Source organism: Coptis chinensis, chromosome 3 (genome assembly GCF_015680905.1).
Source record: "Coptis chinensis isolate HL-2020 chromosome 3, ASM1568090v1, whole genome shotgun sequence".
Taxonomy (NCBI): domain Eukaryota; kingdom Viridiplantae; phylum Streptophyta; class Magnoliopsida; order Ranunculales; family Ranunculaceae; genus Coptis; species Coptis chinensis.
The window spans coordinates 122,855,822-122,879,251 of record NC_141458.1 but is presented as its reverse complement, the minus strand read 5'-3'; the positions used below and the strand labels follow the sequence as shown (position 1 = coordinate 122,879,251).

Here is a 23,430-nt window from a genome sequence, read left to right as displayed (position 1 = left end):
TTTGAACAGTTTCTTTACTTTGAATTTTTTTTTTTGCTTCTTATTGTTAACTTAAACCCTACTCACAAATACAAAATATTCGTGTGAGTGGAGTGAACATTCTGGCCAAATGGAGGGTATATTGTAAAAAATTCATTTGGTTGGTTTATGTATTCTTCGTCTCTTCTTTTCATCTCTCTCCTCTCCACGCTCACGCCCCACTGTATAGCAGTATACTAGTAAATGTACACATTTAACCTTTTTTCATCACTGTAAGTGTAAAATTTTCGAGTAAAATTCAACTTTACTATTTAGAGCATTTATAATGCAGATGAATAAGGGGGTTTGTCACCAGTTTTGTTGGAAAATGGTTGTGCAATCCAGAGGTGAAAAACTGGTAACTTTAGTCCCCAGTTGATTTCAAAGGTGAAATCTTTCACCGGAGATAATTGCTACCGACTTGTTAATTTCGGGACGGGATGTTGGATTATTTTTCATGTTTTTTCCGTTTTTTTTTTATGTTTTTTCGGTTTTTTTTTTAACCCGGACAAAATGACGGACGGGATATTACATTCGATGCGGATAAAAAACTCAAAGCCGAAAATCTAACATCCCATCCGATATATTTTATTCACTTTTGCATTGCACAGCTTCACCTTATTTTTCACCAAAACGATGAAAAAAGAGTGAATAAGTGTTGAGGTGGAGGTGATGATACTTAGAGGTCTGGGGCTCGAACCCAGCATCAAAGAGTTACTGATCTCATTTAAAACAGGCTTGCCAACCAAAAAAAAAAAAGGTGGAGGTGATAAGAGAGGAATTATTTTCAATTAATTGGGAATGCTATAGTGTAAAAGAAAATCAGAAACGGCACTAGGGAGTAACTGTCCTAGATTTGCGTTAAAAAAAACAAAAAACTAATTAACTGTTTTAGTTTCATTCTACTTGCAAAAAAAACAAGTTTCACTTATTACTAAGACATTAGACATAGTCAGTGACCCTACCAAGAAGGAACGTTTCCTTGAAGTTTCCTTGTCTCTCCAATAAAAACTCCTTGCCTCTCTCTTTCTTTCTTTCTAGTCTACTACTACTTCTACTACTTCACGAGATTCTCATCAAATCCCAACTCTTTTTTCTTTTTTTTTTTTATAAAGTCAATAGATTGGGTAAGTTTTATGGTTTTGAATATTCATTCTTGTTTCTGTTTATAGTGATGATTGAAAGTTTCAATCTTTTTCAGGTGCTGGATTGAATTTATGTATATTTATTGAAAATCATGAGTTGCAAGGATGAGAAGTTTGTGAGGTTAGTATTGTTGACTATGTATGTTAACACCAAGTGTTCTGCCCATTCATAATATTCAGAAGCATTTACTTTTAATTTGATCCATTAAATTTTTCAAGCAAACAAGATATTTGATCCTTTAAATTTCTTATCTGATGTTTGAGTCTCTGACTGTTTAATGGGTTATTTATCACCATTGTGGAAATGGAATGTACTAGAATGACTACATGTTTGTTTGACCATTTTTTGACAGTGAGGCCTGTTCGTGTGACGGTTTTGCATCAATAGTGATTAGATATATTTGCTTGCGCTCTTGCCCAGTCTTGGATATCTTTTAAAAGTGAAAATTAACTGGAATTGGACTCAGTAACTTAGATTGTTGAAATTTTTTTTTTTTTTTTAATCTTTTGGTCAGGTTTCAGGATTGGAGTTCGGATAAATCTTTGATTTCTGAGAGGCAATTTTCCACAGGGGATGAATCAGAGTCGGGGAGGTTTAGATCGACAATAAGCTCTGTTTCTGAAAGGATCAGGAGAGGCTTTGCATGGGGTTCTGAAGGGATTAGAAGCATTAGAAAATCATTTCATTTGCGTTCTTTGAGTGAGTCGGAAGTGTCAGACTCGAAGAAGCCTAGTAGGAAAGTACTTGACCCGCAGGGTCCGTTTCTTCAAAAATGGAATAAAATATTTGTAATATCATGTGTGGTTGCAGTTTCCATGGACCCTTTGTTCTTTTACATCCCAGTGTTAGATAAAGATAAGAATTGCCTTAGTCTGGATAAGAAGTTAGAGACTACAGCTTGCGTTCTGCGTTTCTTCACCGATATCTTTTATATACTTCATATAATTTTTCAATTCAGGACTGGTTTTATAGCTCCATCTTCTAGAGTATTTGGAAGGGGTGTTTTGGTTGAAGATTCTGTGGCAATAGCAAAACGATACTTGTCTTCTTATTTCCTTATTGATATTCTTGCAGTTCTTCCCCTTCCACAGGTACAGGGCCCTTTCTCCAGTTAATATAATGTCTTAATTTTTTCCTTATTTATATTCTTTGATGACCTGATTTGATGTCTTCCTTGCTTGAGTATTCCATCCATTTGTAAGAGTACATTTAGCATTACCACCAGATTGATACGTGATTATGCTTAATTCATATCCTCTTTAGAAAGAACTGTTGCTTTGTAATGTGCGTTGTTAAGCTCTAGGATCCACCCTGTGCACAACCTAAAAAGAAAGGGATTTATAAAGGTAGGGCCATGTAGGTTATTTTTCTGATAAACATGTGTTGGTCCGTAGTGTCATTTATAGACAATTCATATTCCTTTGGTTCTTCTAGTGATCTGGTTGGTTTGTCTGCTGAACTGGTTCCTGACTTGATGGGAACTCTGGATCATTAAGTAAATCAGAATGTTTTAGTCTATGCATCCTCACATGTGCCATGCTTGTGGGCAAGGTGATTTCTTGCTAGGAGGACAGCTTCTACATTTTATGGTGAACTAAATCTTATTGCAGAAAGCAAAACTGCTTTGTTCAAATTGTAGTTGGAATCTTTAAATGCTGTGTGTTTTTATGTGATGTATTTTTTTTAAAAAAAAGCCGTAGAAGCTTTTTTTGTAAGACTAGGTGTCTCTTACGAATTGAAATCTGCAATTTATGATACGTCACAGATGTGTTTGTTTTATAGCACACTGGCAAGAACTCTTATGTAATTACTTATCCGCAGAAGTGATGCCTCAACTCTCAAGAGCCATTATGTACTACTTTAATGATGCATTAAGAAAGTTGAAAAATAGCCATGGATCTTTTTTGGTTATTAGTAATCATGCCAAAATAAATTTTGAATATCTCTATATTTCTTACTAAGTGAAATGCTTCATATAAACATTTCAGGTGGTAATTTTGGTTGTCATCCCCAAGTTGAGAGGCTCGACGGCATTGAATACAAAAAATTGGTTGCGGTTCATTGTTCTTTTCCAATATATTCCAAGGTTTCTTAGGATACAGCCACTGTATAAGGAAGTCACAAAAACTTCTGGCATACTCACCGAAACGGCATGGGCAGGAGCTGCATTTAATCTCTTTCTGTACATGCTTGCAAGTCATGTGAGTTTTGATAGTACACGTTCTCCTTTTTTCTACCATAATCATAATGGATATAAAGTAGTGGGATGATATATTCTACCAGAGAAAATACAAAAGCAACTTAAGGACAAAACAAGTATACTAAAACTCGCTAAGAAATCCCCATCAAAGACCCCATTTGAACATAAACTCCAGGCCATTAAAGTTATATATAGAAACTTTTATATTCTTTAAAGTTCGATTATTCGTCAGTTGAAAGGGAAAATATTTGAACATTGTTTGTTGTACCTTGTGCTTTGCTAGACAACCCTGTTTGCGTGTGTCCATTAGAATAAGATTACAACAAGATAAAAGATTCCTTATTTTCTTTCTTTATATGCTCGTAGCTTCTATGACTGATTGTCTGACTGTCTACCTTTCTAGATATTTGGAGCGCTATGGTACCTCTTTTCAATCGAAAGAAAAGATACGTGCTGGCGACGTGCTTGTTTGAATAAGGGTGACTGCAATACTAGCACTTTGTATTGTGGGGAAAGCAATACTATAGGAGGCAATTCATTTCTTAATATTTCTTGCCCTTTGGTCCCGGATGATCCACCTTTTAATTTTGGAGTGTACCTTGATGCTCTTCAGTCTGGTGTGGTGGAATCCAGAGATTTTCCACAGAAATTGTTTTACTGCTTTTGGTGGGGCCTGCGAAGTTTGAGGTTTGTGCAATGATGTACTTCCCATTTTTTAAATGATCTATTATGGATTAATTTCCTCTATGCAAGTACAAAGATGTTTGCATTTTTTTTTTTCTTTCCAGTTAAGTGTTTCATTATCAGATTACTGAAAGCGTGAAAGTAATTGGATTGTGAGATTTGTACACTACATATATGAGATGCACTTCCATGCCATTCGTAGACCATCTTTTGCATTCATGCATATTACACAAGCATGGGGTGTATCTCTGCTCTTTAAATTCATTTAGGGGACCACAGAAGCGAAAGTGTTATGCATGGGCCTAGGATTACTACATTTAATGTATACGCTACAGATGATGTAGAATCAAGATGCTGTAGGCTGTCAATTATGATGACTTTGAACTGTTGGAAATAAATTATGGCTACATGTATGGTTTGCAGCTCTCTTGGTCAAAACCTGGCGACAAGTACTTATGTTGGGGAAATCGCCTTCGCAGTCTCTATCTCCATTTCTGGCTTGGTTTTATTTGCACTTCTTATCGGCAATATGCAGGTTATTCTAAGCCCATATACTCTGGCTCCTTACCATGTTTTGCAAGTTTTGGTGTTTATACCATGTATCAATATTCATGTTTACACCCTTTACCAAAATTTACTCCTCTTCAAAGAATGGATTTTGTTTCTTGGATATTTCTTGTAGTTGGTATAAATGGTGGACCTACCATGATGGTTTAATTGATGGTCTTTAACCTTGTTACGAGTAGATTAGAATAATTACTGGGGCCATTTTAAGATTTGAACTGCAAAATAAGACAAACCTGAGATTACTTGGAAAAAGAAAAGAACAAGAAAAAAAAAACCTTGACAGTGTTTGTCATAAATGTATTTAAGAACTATTCTTTGATAATTGATATAATAAAGATTGATGTTCATTATATGGTTTGGTTGGCTCAATCATTTTAATATTTTTAAAAAATTTGCTTTTTTTCTCTTTTGTTTATTAATATAGAATTTATATATCTGAATTCCCCTTTCTTTTTTCAATGTTATTTATGTAAATGTATCTATCTGTAGGTCTCACGGCCTTACTAGACTTAATATTACCATTATAAAAGTCATAGTTGTAACAAATGGGGTTGCTGATAGAGATTTAGCTAAATTAACAAAAAAAAGGCACACGACCTTTTAATAATTATAGTACTGCCATTTTTGGTCCATATTGTATAGTGATCTGAATGTTGTCCTTTTGTTATAGACGTATCTGCAATCCAACACTGTTAGACTAGAAGAGATGAGAGTGAAACGGCGAGATGCAGAACAGTGGATGTCACACCGTCTACTCCCTGAGAACCTGAGAGAGCGGATCAGGCGGTATGAACAATACAAATGGCAAGAAACAAGGGGGGTGGACGAAGAGTTTCTGGTTCGTAACCTTCCCAAGGACCTAAGGAGGGACATCAAACGCCATCTGTGCCTAGATCTACTCATGAGAGTGAGTACTTTCGTAATTTTTTCTTGTTCTTCCTTTCTTATTTGACAACAAACCTGAATTGGGGTGTTAACTCAACTATTCTCTGGCTTTGGATGAGCTATGTAATTCCAAAAAAGACAGTTGGTATTTCAAGACTAAGGCAACTCATACGGCATCTAGTATTGTAGGGAGAACTTGTGTTTTGACCAAATTGAGTACAATTCTTAATCTTAAACAGAGTAGTCTGTTTAGTGCGTTTGCTTGATGTCAGTTTCGGTTCTGTGTCGTGTGTGCTATGAAACACCTTCATCCATTAAAGATGAGGAATTCGTTAAATACTCACTGGTTTTTCCTTTCTTTTAGGTGCCAATGTTTGAAAAAATGGATGAGCAGTTATTGGATGCAATGTGTGATCGTCTCAAGCCTGCGCTCTACACTAAAGAAAGCTATATTGTCCGTGAAGGAGACCCAGTTGATGAGATGCTCTTCATCATGCGTGGCAAGCTACTGACTGTGACCACAAATGGTGGTAGAACTGGCTTTTTAAATTCTGAATATCTCAAAGCTGGCGACTTCTGTGGAGAAGAGCTGCTCACTTGGGCCCTTGACCCCCACTCTTCCTCCAACCTTCCAATTTCGACCAGAACAGTGCGGGCTATAACAGAGGTTGAAGGTTTTGCTCTCATGGCCGACGACTTGAAGTTCGTGGCCTCTCAGTTTCGAAGACTTCACAGCAAGCAGCTGCGGCATACTTTTAGGTTCTACTCGCAGCAATGGAGGACATGGGCAGCTTGTTTCATTCAAGCAGCGTGGCGCCGGTACTGTAAGAAGAAGCTGGAAGAGTCTCTGCGTGAGGAGGAAGATAGGTTGCAGGATGCATTGGCCAAGGGAGGTGGGAGCTCTCCAAGCCTTGGTGCAACCATTTATGCCTCAAGGTTTGCTGCTAATGCTCTGAGAGCTTTACGGCGGAATGGCACACGAAAAGCTAGGTTTCAGGAGAGACTACCTCAAATGTTGCTTCAGAAGCCAGCAGAGCCTGATTTTACCAGTGAAAGTCATTAGTGAGGTAAACTTAATCTCCAGTGGCTCGTGTTTTGGTTCTGATACATACTGAGTGAGAGATTGGACGAGCTGTCCAAAATGCTCATGTTGTTCGAAAATGTATCCTATCTGTGTATAGTATTATACTGTGTGATCAAGGAACTCTCCTTTTTCCGTTTGATTTATATTCACCTATTATTTTTTATTTTTTATTCGGTTTTAAATGCCTTCTTTTGGGGGAACTTATTGCCCTTTTCCTGAACCTGTTTTTCTTCTTTGCTAGTGTATTTTATACACGGACTCCAAAACGAACTACGATTCTGTGAGCAAGGTGAGACCCTCATGTACATTTTCGTGTTAACATTTGCAAGGCTAGTTCGTAGGGAGTTTTAGAGTTGCAATCTTGGAGAAGAGAGAAATGAGAATAAAATGATACTTGAGCACTCAAACAGAACTCCATCTGGACCAAAAAATTTAAATTCAAGACCAAGGATTTTCGAGGTTAGAACCATCATCATGGTTAACTCAGGTGTGTTTTCCATCTGCGGGTGGGTAATATACCCAATTAATCAAACTCCATCTTTAGACATGTGTCTACTGGAGATATCAATGTCCATTGTCCAGCATATGTATATTTTGGTATGCAGTTTCAAGCTTGCCGGCTATCTTGACTGAAAATTTAGTAAGTTCAGAATTTCAAATTCTATGCGACAGATCAAATTTGGTGGATAGATTGAATTATTAAACCAAGTTTAGATGGATGATTGTGATCAACCTAATTAAATATTACATTTTTGGTGCATTTATTTATTATTTTTCCCCCCGCTAATAACATGTCTTATATATTAATTAAATCACGAGTATGCGAACCGTGCTACGCATCGGTGTTTTTTCAAATCTTTAAAACTTAAGCTCTAACATCTCTCGATAGTATGATTTTTGAATTCTAGTTATAATCTAAAAAATAATATAAAAACATTAGGAGGGGCTGAATATAATTTGAGTGACGTGAATGAGGTTTTCTAAATTATTTTAAATAATATGAAGCTAATTCTAATTTCAATAAAGTGAGAGAGTTTTTGATAAATTGTTTAAAAAAGGGAGAGCTGATTAGAATAATTAAGGGAGGTGGTTCTAAAATCATAAAATAGAGAGATTACAAATACACAGTTCGGTTGATAAATTTTCCTCCTAAAGATCCGGTTATCATATAGTGTAGAAATAACAGAAACATAGTTGCATATCCACAAATTCTCATGTAGATGGGTCATGTCTTGGTTATGGATTGCCCATTTCGCCAATTCATTAGCCTCATTTGAAGATTTGCAGATCCAGTGAAACTTACAAAAAGAAAACACATTACATAGAGCTGAAATAGACAGCCTAATCGGTTCTAATTTCGAGTTAAAAGAGTTCATCTCCTTAGGACTCCCTAAAGATTGGATAACCAGCCTACTAGCCTACTGCCCTTCAAACAACAAGGAGGTATCTCTTAAACTTCTAGCCAGCAGAACTGCAACCTCTACAGCTTTCATTTTAGTTTCCTCTGGGTCACTTGCCATGAATCTTCGGTATACATCTCCTACCAACAGACCTTCACTATTCCATGCTAGAGCAGCAGCTGCACCATACTTTGTTTCCCTAAAAAAAAGCAACATCAAAACGTATGACTATAGTATCATTCTCAATAATAGGGAAACTGAAAATATATTCATCATTTGTTGAGTTGGATTTCTATCTTCTTGTTCCGGGTAAAAACCCATAAGGCATCTAATCCATATGGCTCTGACTCTCCTAAGCAAACTTTCTCTATTTGCAACAATTCCTTCAAACTTGGCCTTATTCCTCACAACCCATATTTCCTGCATCAAGATATAAGCTAGAACACCTTTCTCAGCCAGCCCAAGATCTTTGTTTCTACTCCAAGAAAGCAAAGTGTCCAACCAATCTCTTACAGTATTATTTGGCTCATCATCAATTTTGATTTTTAGATTTGATGTAAACCAAACATTTTTAATCCAGTCGCATTTGAAAAAAATATGTAAGGGATCCTCCTGTTCAGTCCAACAGAAAGGACATAAGAAATCTCCCTCCATACCCCTCCTAGCAATCAAATCTCCAGTCGGAAGACTGGTCATATACAATTTCCAGAGAAAAAACTGATTTGCAGCAGATGTGTTTGTCCTCCAAATTGCTTTGATAGATTTGCAATTGAAGGATGAAGGTTGCCCAATCCATCCCTCTTCATTCATCATCTAATAGGCAGACTTGACAGATAGGCTACCATTTCTGGTTCCCACCCATCTTAGCCTATCACCCTCTCCATTTTGTGGTCTGACAACCACTTGTTTAACGATCAAGCTGATAGCAGGTGGGAATAGTTGATCAAGCCTATTTGAATCCCACCCACTTTCATTAGCTAACATGAGATCCTCAACTATCAGATTTTCCAGTTCCATATTCATTGGAACTAGGTCCTTCAGAATCACAGGTTTCTCATTGAGAATAAGCCATGGCTGATGCATAGCTCTGACATCCTTGCCCTTACCAATACTCCATACAAGACCTGTGGATATACACTTTGCCACCTTATGTACTCTTTTCCAGAACCAAGAAACATGTGGTGGAGGATTTTCATTTACATCAAACCAGTACCTTCCATACACAGCTCTAAAGGTTTTTGACCATATAGACTCCTTATCAGTCATAGCTTTCCAAGGAAGTTTAGCGAATGTGGCTTTATTCATATTACCAGCCTTCCTAAACCTAGGCCACCCAAGGCTTTTGGCTTACATATGAAGTAGATAAATAGCCACAGCAAAAAGAGGTGTGGCTTGGGCCACAGATTGGATGAGAATAGTTCTACCAACTTGATGAGAGTAGTTCTACTAGTTTAGGACAAAAGTTTTGCTCTCCATCCTTTGATCTTGCCATGTATCTTGTCAACCAAAAAGTCAAAATCTTCACTTTTTTTCTGGACAACACAATAGGAACCCCTAAGTACTTGTCTCTTTTATCAAAAAGTTTCATCTTCCAAAATCTTTTTAAAATTCTTTTGTGTCTATTATGAACATTTTTATTACAAAAAATACTAGATTTGTCAAAATTAATTTTTTGTCCTGAAATAGCACAATAGTCACTTAGAATAATCTTTAAATTACCATTCTCTTCCAGGTTAGCCTTAGTAAAGAGGATAAGATCATTTTCATATAAAAAATGGGTTATAGGAGGAGCATTCTTGCTAATCTTAATACCATGTATGCCACCATTGCTCTCAGCTTTGGCAATCATTCTAAAAAGAGCTTTGGAGACAAGAATAAAAAGATAGGAGGTGAAGGGGTGTCCCTGCCTGAGTCCCCTTTTAGAAATGATTTGTTCCAAAGGGACCCATTAAGAAGAACTTTACAAATAAACAGTAGATAAGCATTGTGAGATGAGGTTTCTCCACTTCTCGCTAAACCAAGTCTAATAAAAATATTATCTATAAAAATCATTCTACTCTATCATATGTTTTAGCCATATCCATCTTAAGAGCCATAAACCATGTTTAGTTCTTATGTATTTCATATTATAAAAAATCTCACTAGCTAGTCCAATGTTATCACCTATACTTCTACCTTTAACGAAAACTCATTGAAAAAAACCTCATTGAAAAGGAGAAACAATTTTATTTATATAAAGCCTTTAATCTATTAGCGAGCAACTTAGAGATAATCTTGTAACAGAAATAGTTCAGTGTGCATATATAGTTAAGTGTGCTCTTGTGTTGTTCCAAATCATGGGCTACTTTGTTAGACATATTTGGTCAGAAAATTTGAAATTTCATAAAAATGTTGGTCTTAACATACCAGAAAGTAACGTTAAGAACGTTTCGCGTGGTAGGTAAAAAAATTGGATATTAGTTTGTCAACTTCTGTGTTTTTAAAGATTCTTGTTTATCATTAGTAATAGGGGTGGGAATTTGGCCCTAACGACCTTAACCCGGTCCTGATCGACCCGACCCTAAGCCCTATAAAGCCCTCACAACTAAAGCCCTCACAGAGTTTAGGGTAGGGCCGACCCGACCCTAAGGCCTTCTAGGGCAAGGCTAGGGCTAAGGTTCTGAAACATAGGCCGACCCTAATTCAGCCTTAACCAAGCCCTAGTTATAGTTTTACATTTTTACTATAAATACACGTCTATAATTGTCCAACTCTTTGTTAAATATTTTAATTAAAATAACATTGTCCTTTTGTAATTTATCACTTACACCCAAGAGGTCCAATAACTTGTCTTATATAACAAAAACTTGTCAACCTATCTAAACCATGAAGAACAATGAAGCACTAAATAAAAAATAAGACTTTATTCCTTTGATCATCAAATCAAAGTCACAGAACTTATTATTCTCAATTTATTTTCCTACTTACTTCTTATAAATTATATTTTTATTCACATCCGAGTCAAAGTCAAACTAAAGATTTCATTCACACCATTAAAGCGAAATACTGAGCGGACATTTGTAACACAAAACCGAAAAAAACAACTTTTGTCGAAAAAATGGTATTTGTAAAACGAAGAAAATATATAGGCCCGGCCTAAACCCGACTTAAAACCCAAAATTCTAAAGCCTTTAAAGAGGGCTTAGGGTAGGGTCAGGGCTTGAGATTTAGACTTGTGACCCGGCCCGACCCAACCCTATACTAACTTTAGAGTCGGGCCGACCTGGCCTTAATATCTAAAGGGCTTTTAAATGTTTAGGGCCGGGCTAGCCCGACCCGGCCCATTGCCCACCCCTAATTAGTATATAGCCAATCTGGTGGCGGTTACTTGTTGCAATTAACTGATTATTTCATGGGTTAACAAAGTATTACCCCCATTAAGATGAGCCAATTAGTATTTCCCCCCACTAACGGGAAATTAGAGTATCACTCCAAATACACACAAAAAAAAATACGGTTTGGAATCTCTATGTCTCTAGACTATCGTTACCCTCGAGTTTGTTTCTCACATTGCAATTCTGGATGAGATATATCTCATTGTACTCGGTAGTCGGTACTTCATTGAAATACAATAATCCATTATGGTCCGCCCCACTCACTACGCCACTTGTCGTATAGCGGTGCAAGAAATAGTGATTGACATCCTTAGTTTTTATTGCATCTAAGAGCAGAAAAAATTTCCCATTTCTAATCATTGAAATGCTAACATTCTAGAGTCATTTCCAGGAGACGTTGAAGATAACATGCTATGGTCATTGAGTTCTGCTGTGTGTTTTGCAGGACGAAATGTTGTGGGATTCAGCATGGATGCATCAGGCAACAAAGGAGCAATATTATCTGGATTATCTAGGAAGTAATGGCGATTCCATGGGTGGAACTGGTTGGGCTATGACTGAGTTTGGATGGGATGTAAAGTATGCCGGGGCGCAAGTTCTTGCTGCCAAGGTATATACAGAGCGTTAAGGCATACGTCTTGAGGGCTGAGGCGTTCCTCGAGGGGAGGCATACCTAAAACGCCGCCCTAAAAGCGTTGAGTTGAGTAAGGCGTATATGCATAGGAAGCGTACGCTTCAGTGTGTGAGGCATTCCCGAGGCGTTGAGGGGTACCCCTCAGTTGTCAGGCTGCGTACGCCTCCATCGCAGACTTTAGGCCATACATATTTTCTTCTGAATTTTTTTCAAGTAGACATCAACAATAAGTAATCTAACCGAGTCCGGCTACACAAACCAGTAACCGATTACTGGGATCAAATCCAGCAACCATTACAAGTTGTCGTTGGATTGTCTTGGTTACGGATCTCGGCACACATACAGATCTCGGATCTAAATCAACGGTGAGTTGTAACGAACCGGTTACTGGAAAGTCGAATCCAATCTAACCCATCTTTTATCATTTCGTAAAATTTTGTAAGTGCTTCAACTTTTTAACATTTCTTATTTATAATTCTTTCTTGTCGTGTGTAACTATTAATACGAAACTATGAACAAATGTCAACTTTATTATCAATGAGTTATTGTGTATAATGTTGTATGACATCGTTCACTTCACTTTATTGATGGTTTTTGGGTTACTATGAATTTGAATCGCTTAGAACTTCATATTTATATAATAGGAATCATGTGGAATTGGAAAAATTGACATGCACTTGTGGCTTACGCCTTACGCATTCAGGCTTACCTCCGCGTCACGTCGGCGCACTTTCACGCTTTAAAACACACAACAGTTTTTTGCGCAATTTATTCTTAAGAAATAATAGTTCCTAAACAGGAATTTGACTTCTACTTAGCATCCCACTCAAATGAAGTTCATCGACAATTTAAGCTACAATCATCTCATACTCTGTTTGTGGGGGTGTTCTTGTGCATGTAGTTTCTGATGCAAGGAAAGGCAGCGCATAACCCGGAAGTGTTTGAAAGATACAAGGAGAAGGCAGGTTACTTCATGTGCTCATGCATTGGCAAAGGCAGTCGTAATGTACAGAGGACACCAGGAGGATCGCGGACCGTCAGAGATGGAACAACTTGCAATTTGTTACAAGCTCGTCTTTTCTACTGACTGTCTACGCTGAATATCTATCCTCCACTTGCGAAAGTTTAAACTCTGCTGCTGGAACAACCTCAGCTAATGACCTTCTAATGTACGTTTGCTAAGTCGCAGGTAAAGTATATATACAATGAATGCAAAATATCTCCAATGAAGTACAACATATACCTGAAGATTCAACGTTTTTACGAACTTGTTAAAGGAAAATGTTCGAGTCATATGTAGTATTCGTAACACAGTTCTTGTTTTTGAGAATCCAATGCCATACCTGAACCTTTGCAGGTCGATTACATTCTTGGAGACAATCCTAGAGTGACGAGTTACATGGTGGATTACGGAAAAATCTATCCCCAACAAGTCCATCACCGTGGATCCTCCATAGTCTCCATCAAGGTTGATTCATCATTTGTGAGTTGTCGAGGAGGATATGCTACTTGGTTTAGTCGTAAAGCAAGTGATCCAAATCTCCTCACTGCTGCCATTGTCTGTGGACCTGATGCTTACAATAACTTTGGCGACCACGGAGACAATTATGAGCAGACTGAGCCTGCAACCTACAACAATGCCCCACTTCTTGGTTTATTGGCAAGTCTTAACAGTCCCCATACTGCTTATGATCAGTTCCTTTCACTTCCAGGTACAGTAAGTTGTTTCAGTATTCTGAATTTTCACTTCTTGATCTCCTTCTGTTGTGTGGACCAGAATCCCCATTCAGTACACTGCTAATTGTATTTCAATATTGCAATAAACATTTCAACTGTATTGTAAATTTTGTAATACACGCTTCACTGGATCAGTGAATTTTGCTCATGTCTCGTCAAGGTCCTTGCTCCGTGGCCTTTAGTACTACATAAACAGCAGTCTTTTTATAATTTTGACATGATTATGTGTCTGTACAGAAGGAGCACTCCAGCACAATCCCATGCCACAGCTCAAACCAACTCCCGCTTCAGCTCCAGGTATATCTCAATCGTATCTAGTAAGTACTAACTATTGAATACACTCAGTAGCGTGATGGTAAATAATAAGTTCAGTGACTGGCCAAGCATTTAAGATTAGGATAGTGCTGAATATATGGTAGTTCCCCAAATTAAGATTTCAGTTCAGTTCTAGGGCATCTTATGGCGGCTTTTGTATTTTACAGCTGAATCTTTTGTTCCAATCACTGTCGAGCAAAAAGTGGATTTACAAAGGCAGCACTTACTACAAATACTCCAATGGTAACTAGTAAGTCCTCTAAAACATTGAAGAGGCTCATAATTTCGCTCATGCTCCATAATCTCTATGACCCGCTCTGGGGGACTCACAAAGTCAGCTGGGTCCTACGGATTTCCTGCCTGGCTTGATTCTTTAGCTGCTGGGAAGAGTCTAGAGTTTGTTTATGTTCATTCGGCCTCTCCAGCTGATATCTCAGTCTCTAGCTACAATTTAGTTTGACGAAAGGATGAAGGTAGTATGACGAATGGGGGAGACTCGATAGCATTGAGCAGTTGCAGTGTGCAGTTCAGGGAGATTATTCTAGTTTAGATGAAATTGTGCAAGAGTGAACACTGTACAAAGGAGAAAGCAGAGAAGAGACAGATTCAGAGTGCTCATCCTCTTTCTTCTTTCACTTCATTTATTTATACAGAGTCAGATTGAGAGACAAGGAGAAACAGACGAGTAGGGAATGAGCTTTGACTTCCCAGGATTTTTATTTTTTCAAATTGTATTTAAATAATTGTTCAAGTTTTGTGTTTACTCTTAACGGAACTTTGAAACAAGTTTGTTGTTTACTCAGAGCAGCTATGACACAACTTGATTAAAAGCCCCTACACATATTTGGATGAGAACTTTGGATGAAGGAGAAGACACTTTCCGAATGAGCATGATTAAAGTAGTTTTCTCGTCGCACTAAACAAACAATGCCAGAACCATGGGTCCAAACCTACAAAAGTACCAATGGATGAAAACTCACATTTATACAAGATTCTTTGATTTTTCAAACCTAGAATATGGATTCAAAATATTTGAGTTCTGAACATCCCAAAACAAGATTATAAATCTAGAGAGAAAACAGATCATTAAGATATATTACGAGTTAAATGTCATAGTACTTTAAAATTCCCAATCACATAATTTAATCGACATCCTTTTCCTACTACAAATAGCTAAATGCCAAACAGTGATTACACTACTCTAATTTCTGATATCAGAGCGGCAATACTTCCATTTATATCAAAACAAATGGGGAATAATGCTAACATTTTAATGATTATATGAATATCCTCCCTACTGAGTTGGAGAATCACGAAGAATGCTAACCTCCCTCCGCAAGAATGATGGCAGTGCAAAGGCTGCTGCATGCATCTGTTAGTCAGAAAATAACAGCCAATCAACTTACTGAACAAACAAATTACATGTACAGTTGTAAACATCAAATAGCACTCCGCAAGTACATAACTACAGAACGAGAACTACCTCGGAATTGTAGAACCTGAGTTCCCTATTGAACTTGAGTGCTCCTTCTATCTTCTCAATAGGATTGATAGGATTCAAGAAATCAACAGGCGGTCCAGCAGTTGAACATATCAAAAAACCTATCACACCACTGCAAGCCCAGGAAATGAGTTAGTGTATATGAAAAAACGGATCACTGAAACTGAACACAAGAAAGAATATGACTATTTAGGGAAATACTGCAACATTACCTTCGGATATGTGGGAACGTTCGTCCAAGCATAATGGACAGAACCTTTAAAAGTTTGACGACAAATCAAGATCATGTCCTGGATAAGATGCGTATGGAGCCACATACTTTCCGCCATGTTACAAAGAACACCACCTGGCCTTAATGCCCTTGCAATCATCTCAAAAAATGGCCTTTCAACAAGTTCTTGTGCAGGACCTGCACCGGGGAAGATATTAATATTATGTCCAGTGTTCTATCTGTTTTCTAATATATATATATATATATATTGGTAACTCTGTTTTCTAATCTATTCATCTTACTTTAAATGACAAAGCATGATATAATTATTGACACCAACAGCATAAATGTTTAGGAGCAGACATGCTAAAAACTGTGAACAGAGAGTCAGAGAGACAAGCAATAAAGTGGCAAGTTAAATCTCAGAAAGATAATAAATGCTGTATACAATGACTGCCTATTGGTCAAGTACAATACTTCCAAGTTTATCCATATCAAGCAAGACTCTTCATCCCAACTCATTGAGTAATATTTTTACGTTGTGCAAACAAATATAACACCAATTGTTGCCATGAGTGTTCATTATATATAACCCTTCAATAGAAGGAGCAGAATTTTTATATATTTATTGTTTTCTAGATGAGAGGAAAAAAAAAGTTGTTGCATATACATCTTTACATTAAAGTCAACAATCATCATCAAGTCCCAACAAATATTATAACAGGTCAGAAGACGGTGAAGCTTACCAACAGGATCTGAAGAGTCCACAATGATTGCATCATACATCCCTTCAGGAGCATTTCTTAGAAACTCAACAGCTGCCAAAGTCATTAGCACATGAGCAGAGGAAAACAATATTTTGAAGGGAGTGGGCAGAGAGTAAATGAAAATAAAATGAATATGGACTATCCCAGTATACCATCACCAACATGAAGTCGCACACGGGGATCCTCAAAGCCAACAGATAAATTAGGAAAGAACTTCTTAGACACCTAATAGAGAAATCACACTAGTGGTTAATATGCCGTCGAAAAATAAATATTGCATAACAAACTGCAAACTATAAATTTCCCTATCACACCGAACTTACATCTATAACCATCTTATCTATCTCACAAATATCGATACACTCTACAGAGCGATGACGCGATATTTCCCTCAGAACCCCACCATCTCCACCGCCTACAACTAGAACCTGCATTAAAATCAGGCTATGTATTAATAATTCCCTCATCACCTTGCATTGATAATTTATAATGTTTGTTAAAGATGGCTATGACTGCTCAAGATAATTTCCTTTTTAGATTACAAATAGTTATATACATATATACAGTAGAACCTCGAAAATTTAATACCCTTGGGACTAGGTAAAATCTATTAATTAAGTGGGTTTTCATTAATCGGTAAATTAATAGTAATATTAATTAATCGGTAGTTATTAATTTATCCAAATATTTATGAATTTTCAAAGTTTATTCTAGAAATATTTCCTATGGTGTTAAAGATCATATTATATTATCTTCATGTATATTTTATTATACTTTAAGAACTCGTTCTCTTATGTTTTAATGTTTTAGGAAATAGCTATGTATCAAAGTGATCTTACATGACCCTTGTCATTTATATTATTTTTTCTAATATGTACAAGGAAATACTTATTAAGGTGCTATTATATATGACCACAAGATTAGAGATAAGATCCAACTTGACTTAAATTTCACCACAAGACAAGCAACACTGGACTCATATTTTAAGAAAGCATAATATTTCGCCTCATTTGTATTTTTTATTAATTTATGTAATAAATGGGCTCCACTAAACTCCACAGGGGTTGTTTTGAAATCTATTATCTTATAAATTTAGCAAAATTATTAATTTAGTCCACTGGCCCAAGTCAGGACAAGCAAATTTTATTATTTAAGCGCGATAATTAATTTACTGCGTACTAAATTATCGAGGTTCTACTGTATACATATATTAAATCTACCAAAAATTAGTGTGAATTCTGTGTAGACTTGTTCACTTCTGACCTAACATATTTACTCTGACATTCCATGGCACGAATAAGCAGAACACTTGATGACATACCAGATTCTACAAATCTTCAGGCCATGCGTTCATCTTTTGAGCACAAAACATATGTTATTACAATTGGTTGTGTAGGGGGACTGAGGACATCTAAATCCCACATTCCAGATCTTTATGGGGGAGTGAAAGTAAAGAAGATACAAAGGGGCCTTAATTTTGATGTCACAGGTGGTTCAATAATCAGTAGATAAGTCGAATAATGATTATTAAATCCGTGAAGGATTGCCTATGCTTGTTATGATCTATAACCCTAGAAAGACCAAACTAACGATTGTTATGTGAACAGGCTTCCTTTGTCTCTGAAAAACATGAATCAGTCTTAGCTCTACTCCATGTAATAAGGTTTTCATTTGAGAAGAATGTATAGTTGTATACCAGTAGTTCTAAAGTCTAAACAGAGGCTTAAAACCCTCTCTCAAATGTAGACTCGAGTAGTTACGGATGATAAATTAGCTAGCCATAATTAAACCTATTGGAAGAGAAATAAGGACAGTAGATCAAATGAAAGATGCTATAACTGGGAACATACATTTTTCGGAGAAGAAATTGAACAAAGAGGGAGGTGGACTATCATCTCCTGATATGCACATTCATCTTTCTCTGTCAATTGAACAATGCCATCAAGGACAAGCACTTTTCCATACGTCACTGACTGCAATTAGAGAATTGGTATTAGCAAATCTGATGAGGAAAAAAAACTACAAACAGGAGGCTGCAAATGAGATCAGAAATAGCTCAACAGTACTGAAATAGAGAATGTCAGACCTCAAAAACCAATATTTCTTGGTATTCCGACTTTTCCTTGAATAAAATCTTCTCTGCTTGTAGTGAATGTGCTTCCCCTAAGCAAGTAAAGCTCAATGATAAAATTAGCATACACAAAATAATGCATTGTTATCATTTCCATTCCACCATTATGTTCACATAAAAAAATAATAATAAATAAAATAAAAGACACCATTACTATGCATTCTAGAAATGCAAAATAGGAAAATAAACCCAATTACATCATTCAGTTCTGTTAGAAGAAATAGATAAAGTTGCTAACAAAAAACATTAAGATGAGATGTCTTAAGGACTACACTAAAGAGTATTGGGATGATACTTTGGGACTCACTTATGTGTATTGTGCTTGCAAAGGATTATTTTGTAACTATGAGAAAGCACAGACTCATCTTAGGAAGGACCATCCTAAGATTGTTAAGGACATCATGACTAGGAAGTAGGATTACTATCTCTACTTTCTTAGGTTCAAATGTAGCATGGTCAGTGTGCTATCTTAAGTATGTTAGGTTTGAAGTCTATCGTGATTGTTGCGTCTTTGTGTACCTCTTTTTAATGATCTACTCTTAGGGAGGCTTTGTAAAGTTTAACTATTTGCAATAATAACAAGTGGGGGTCTGCCTTAACCCCAGCTTAATTTTTCAAAAAAAAGAAATACACCAACCAAAACGAATGCGTCCTCAATCCTCACAATGTTTTCAAGTACTACATTCCTATGACTTTAGCCATCAAAATTTCTGTTCTTTCTTCATATGGGGTCAAGAAATCCATGCATATGACGAAGTTAACTATGCGCTAATTCTATTCTGGAAGGGCCTTATTATAACTTCATAAATTTTCCATAGGGTATCGAAGCAGAGGAACTCCTGAAAATACTATTTGCAATGCCAAATTTGATGCGAGTAATAGAATTTCACAGTCTCACAAATGGCTGCTTTGAATAGAAAATCAGAAGTAAGCTTTACATGCATAACATTAGAGAGTGGGAGTGCACAATAGGCTCTGAAGGCTTTTCTTTCCTTTTTAACAATGTATGTTGTCAATGTGCAACTACGGTAGGAGAAAGACACATGTAGGTATCACAAACCTGTACTTTTTCTAGAACTGAGAACTACTGGCACAACATTGTTATTATTTGCTTAAGCATTTATACGTCGACATACTACAATCTATCATAACTTTGCAAAGTATCATTGAGATTCACTATAGAGGAAATTAATCGAAAACAAAGTTTCTAATAGCACTTACCAGGCCACATAGGGTTGTTATAGTAACTTCTGCGACTGCCATCTGTTGATACCCAAGATCAAAAAGAAAATAGTCAGTATTTCACATAATACAAATAAACCAATACAACTAAGCAGAAAGAACTTCTTAGGAAGAAAACTTAAACGTAGATAACGACCAGAGGACGACCGAGATTCCGAGAACCATCCGGAAACAACCGTCGAATGGCACTTTGCGTCGAGCTCAGGAGCCGAAGCCATTGCCTTGATGCAACAAGGAGGAATAGCCCTCACTGAATCATTATTCTCACTAATCACCTTCCCATCCGTAATCTTCTGGCATCCCAAACCTTTTCCTGCATCGCCCTCCATAAATTCTCTTTCTCTTCGCAGTCTCCAGTCTCTAATCAACAAAAAACAAATACACTCACACACACACACTTCAATTACCACCCTTGTTTTATTCAAGTAAGTATAGCTTGACTCAACTTTAACTGCAAAATCTTTCCCTCTTCATAATTTGGGAATATTAGAAAGAAAATAAAAACATACCAGTACTAGTAAAAAAAAAAATAGAAATAAAGAAATAATCTTTTTGGGCCAAACAGAACATCACATACTGATACATATACTCTACTATACTCTATGGCTCTAAAGTTATTATAAGCATAATCTTTCTAAAACAAGTTCACTTGCTTTAACTAAAATAAAGAAACATAACTTTAATAAAGCAACAATACTACTCAAATTCTCTCCTTTGTGTTTTCAAGTAACCAAAACTAGTAGAGTTTAACAAACAAGGACTGTAAACACGAAACAACACACTAAAACAACATAAACTCCCAACAAAACAAAGACATGGACAAAAAAGATGACACTTAGAAGGTGTTTGTTACTTTGTTACCTGGTTTTAACGACGGGTCGCAGCGGGAAAGATTAAGAGAGTGCAAGCGTTTGGTAAACTCTTCTTCCAACTAATCCTATTTTATTCTCGTTCAGTTGAGTTATATAATTGGTAAGCTGTTAAAATTTACTGATTATGTCTTTGTACAAGTTGTTGGGCTTGGACCCATGCACCATAGAAAAGTTTCAGTGGCCTGTTTGATTTATAATCTCTACACTATATGATAGCCGGGTTTGTAGGAACCACACTTCTCAACCGAACAGTGTATTTCTAATATCTCAATTTTAAGATTTTAGAGCCACCTCTCTAGGTTTATTTAAATTACATCTCTTCTATTTATTAATTACAATTGGCTCCCTAATCTCTATTAAAATTGAACTACCTCCTTCTTCAATAATTTTAGGATAGTCTTATTAATTTAAAAGCTAAAATTTATGTATAGGAATTGTATATCTTCCCCATTTTTAGAAAATTGTTTATCTTTTCTTAGTAAAAGATTCACAAAAAATTGTTTCTCTTTAGTTTTTTTAACAATTTTCATTTTAGTTTTTTACAACTTGACGAACTGATGCGTAGTACAGGACACATGCTGCTAGTTTAGACAAAATCTAGAGTAGTTATGCGTACGCCCTGGCCATCTGGGCCCTCCACTAGCAAAATGTGAGAGTGTATTGCATGGCAAGGTACTGGATCTAAATTCTCCTAGCCCTACACATTGACCAAAATATCACCGATATATCCGATATATCGCTGATATATATTAGTATTTTAGTACACCATTGATATTTCCGACATATATCCACTGAATATAGAACCTTTTTTTCCGATATATATCAAAATTTTCGATATAAAACTTTATATCATCGATATATATATATATCAGTTTACTTTTTGACCATTTTTTAATATAAATCTGATATTTTCAATATATTTCTGATATTTTAAATAGTTTGGATTGATCACCAAAAAAATTTGATATATCCGATATATCTCGATTTTTTAGTACACCAATATATTCATTGATATCGATATTTTAAGCCTACGTACCGGTACAGCCAACATATGCTAGAAAATTTAAATTTCGGGCTGGACTACTTACCGAATCAAATCTTGTCAACACCACTGCACGTCTGTGAAACTGATTGTGTACACAAGGTTGCTTTCATGGCGCAAAAAAAACAAGGCTGCTGAAACTAGCTAGCAACAGTCGGTGACAGGGGTTGGCTTCTTCGGAATGACTTACTTTTGATTGATTGTCACCTAACGTCCGTTTTCTTGTCAAATCGGAATGAGACTATAAAGATAACGTGACATGAACGAAAGTTTTCAACCATAAAAATTAATTTGGGCCCATGATCCATGTGAAATCTTCAAAGAAAAATATGTTCTCGTCTCTTTCCACGTTTTACATTCTTGCAAGATAGAGACCGACCAATGATGTGATTTGCAACTATTCCTATCACACCATATCTAAGATGACAAGTGTCCGACAACGTTCTTTACTTTCACAACTTGCTGGTTTCAAAGCTTATTTTTTGGAAACCAAATTTAAATGCCAGGTTTTAATGCATTTTTCGTTTTTTTGGGTTGTTACACTCATGCATTAAAAAGAAACAATTACATTTTTGCATATGATCTGGGCTACCACGAGGATATCCCTATAAGGATGAGTGTTCCGAGACCGTTGGATCTCGGATTCAACGGTGCGAAAATAAAAAACAAAAAGAAAGAGAGAGAATATGGGTTTGTTTTTTATTTTCGGACCGTTGGATCCGAGATCCAACGGTCTCGGCTGTCCTATGAGGATATCCTTGGGGTAGACGAACTCTTTTGCATATATTTTGACTATAGCATTTTCGTACACAATTTTCTTAACGTCCTCACGGAAAGAGCGAGGTACAATCTCAATAAAACACAAGAACTTTTAGTTCAATTGGTTGTGTACTAGGGGTGGGAATTTGGCCCTAACGACTTTAACCCGGCCCTGACCGACCCAACCCTAAGCTTTATAAAGCCCTCACAACTATCGAGTTTAGATTTTAAGGCCGCCCTAATGCCTTCTAGTAGGTATGTGGCTAAGATTCTAAAACATAGGCCGACTCTAACCAAGCCCTAACCGGCCATGTTTCACACTTTCACTATAAATACACATACCATAATTGTCAAACTCTTTGTTAAATATTTTCAATTAAAATAACATTGTCTTTTGTAATTTATCACTTACACCCAAATGCTTCCAATAACTTGTCTTATATAACAAAACTCATTAACTTATATGTGAACAACGAAAGCACTAAATTTAATAAAAAATAAGACTTTATTCCTTTAATCATTAAGTCAAAGTCCATAACTTATTATTCTCAATTTCTTTTCTCACTTTATTCTTATAAATTATATTTTTATTCACATCCAAGCCAAGTCTAAAACTAAATATTTCTTTTCCACACCATTAAAAAAAAAATACTGAGCAGGACATTTGAAACATAGAAACCAAAAACAACCTTTGTCAGGAAAAATGACATTTGTAATCTCAAACCTTTTTCCATCACTTGTTCAAAAGCCAATATTTTCATTTCCATATACAAAGCTTGAATCACTTTTTTAAATTAGAAGAAAGATAATATTATATTTGTTTGAATCTATTATAGAAATAATTTATGATATTACAAATAG

The 23,430-nt window shown here is 36.3% G+C and overlaps 2 protein-coding genes, 1 long non-coding RNA gene and 1 pseudogene across 10 annotated transcripts; 2 read left to right on the top strand and 2 right to left on the bottom strand.

The window, feature by feature from the left end:
- The first annotated feature begins 962 nt into the window (after positions 1 to 962).
- LOC147514031 (cyclic nucleotide-gated ion channel 1-like) lies at positions 963 to 6,754 on the top strand. The gene is made up of 8 exons (XM_086597428.1): positions 963 to 1,145; positions 1,220 to 1,284; positions 1,679 to 2,255; positions 3,153 to 3,365; positions 3,768 to 4,051; positions 4,472 to 4,583; positions 5,286 to 5,522; positions 5,865 to 6,754. The coding sequence occupies exons 2-8, from the start codon at positions 1,256 to 1,258 to the stop codon at positions 6,561 to 6,563; spliced, it is 2,151 nt and encodes a 716-aa protein (XP_086453554.1). The 5' UTR covers positions 963 to 1,145; positions 1,220 to 1,255; the 3' UTR covers positions 6,564 to 6,754.
- Positions 6,755 to 7,652: 898 nt separating this feature from the next.
- LOC147514030 (uncharacterized) lies at positions 7,653 to 9,773 on the bottom strand. Its single transcript, XR_015217444.1, has 2 exons — positions 8,641 to 9,773; positions 7,653 to 8,183 (listed from the first exon to the last, which is right to left on the bottom strand). It is a non-coding gene; the product is annotated as an uncharacterized LOC147514030 (long non-coding RNA).
- A 1,725-nt stretch (positions 9,774 to 11,498) lies between these two features.
- Positions 11,499 to 13,793, top strand: LOC147514029 (endoglucanase 6-like; annotated as a pseudogene). The gene is made up of 4 exons (XR_015216122.1): positions 11,499 to 11,655; positions 11,804 to 11,968; positions 12,894 to 13,181; positions 13,350 to 13,793. The product of XR_015216122.1 is annotated as an endoglucanase 6-like (transcript).
- Positions 13,233 to 22,091, bottom strand: SPDS3 (spermidine synthase 3). Of its 7 annotated transcripts, none has more exons than XR_015215814.1 (12): positions 20,758 to 20,897; positions 20,033 to 20,256; positions 19,876 to 19,917; positions 18,610 to 18,686; positions 18,374 to 18,496; positions 16,847 to 16,951; positions 16,676 to 16,748; positions 16,503 to 16,574; positions 15,758 to 15,954; positions 15,528 to 15,657; positions 15,372 to 15,416; positions 13,233 to 14,994 (listed from the first exon to the last, which is right to left on the bottom strand). XR_015215814.1 is itself a non-coding variant. In XM_086597430.1 (12 exons), the coding sequence occupies exons 2-12, from the start codon at positions 20,223 to 20,225 to the stop codon at positions 14,869 to 14,871; spliced, it is 1,182 nt and encodes a 393-aa protein (XP_086453556.1). In that variant the 5' UTR covers positions 20,226 to 20,256; positions 21,857 to 21,996; the 3' UTR covers positions 14,719 to 14,868. The 7 variants fall into 7 exon arrangements, 4 of the variants coding, with proteins under 4 accessions (XP_086453556.1, XP_086453555.1, XP_086453558.1 ...); XM_086597430.1 differs by lacking the exon at positions 20,758 to 20,897 and adding an exon at positions 21,857 to 21,996 and having other exon boundaries at positions 14,719 to 14,994; positions 15,528 to 15,659; positions 15,761 to 15,954; XM_086597429.1 differs by having other exon boundaries at positions 14,719 to 14,994; positions 15,528 to 15,659; positions 15,761 to 15,954.
- Positions 22,092 to 23,430: the final 1,339 nt, after the last annotated feature.

Bases quoted from the DNA above. Each gene is read 5' to 3' on its own strand.
- SPDS3 (XM_086597430.1), bottom strand. From the start codon at position 20,225: ATGGAGGGCGATGCAGGAAAAGGTTTGGGATGCCAGAAGATTACGGAT. The intron at 16,575-16,675 runs GTATACTGGGAT...TGACTTTGGCAG, and splicing joins GCGACTTCATGTTGGTGATG to CTGTTGAGTTTCTAAGAAAT. The intron at 15,660-15,760 runs AAGGTAATGTTG...TCCTGGGCTTGC, and splicing joins CGAACGTTCCCACATATCCG to AGTGGTGTGATAGGTTTTTT.
- LOC147514031 (XM_086597428.1), top strand. From the start codon at position 1,256: ATGAGTTGCAAGGATGAGAAGTTTGTGAG. The intron at 2,256-3,152 runs GTACAGGGCCCT...TAAACATTTCAG, and splicing joins CAGTTCTTCCCCTTCCACAG to GTGGTAATTTTGGTTGTCAT. The intron at 3,366-3,767 runs GTGAGTTTTGAT...CTACCTTTCTAG, and splicing joins TGTACATGCTTGCAAGTCAT to ATATTTGGAGCGCTATGGTA.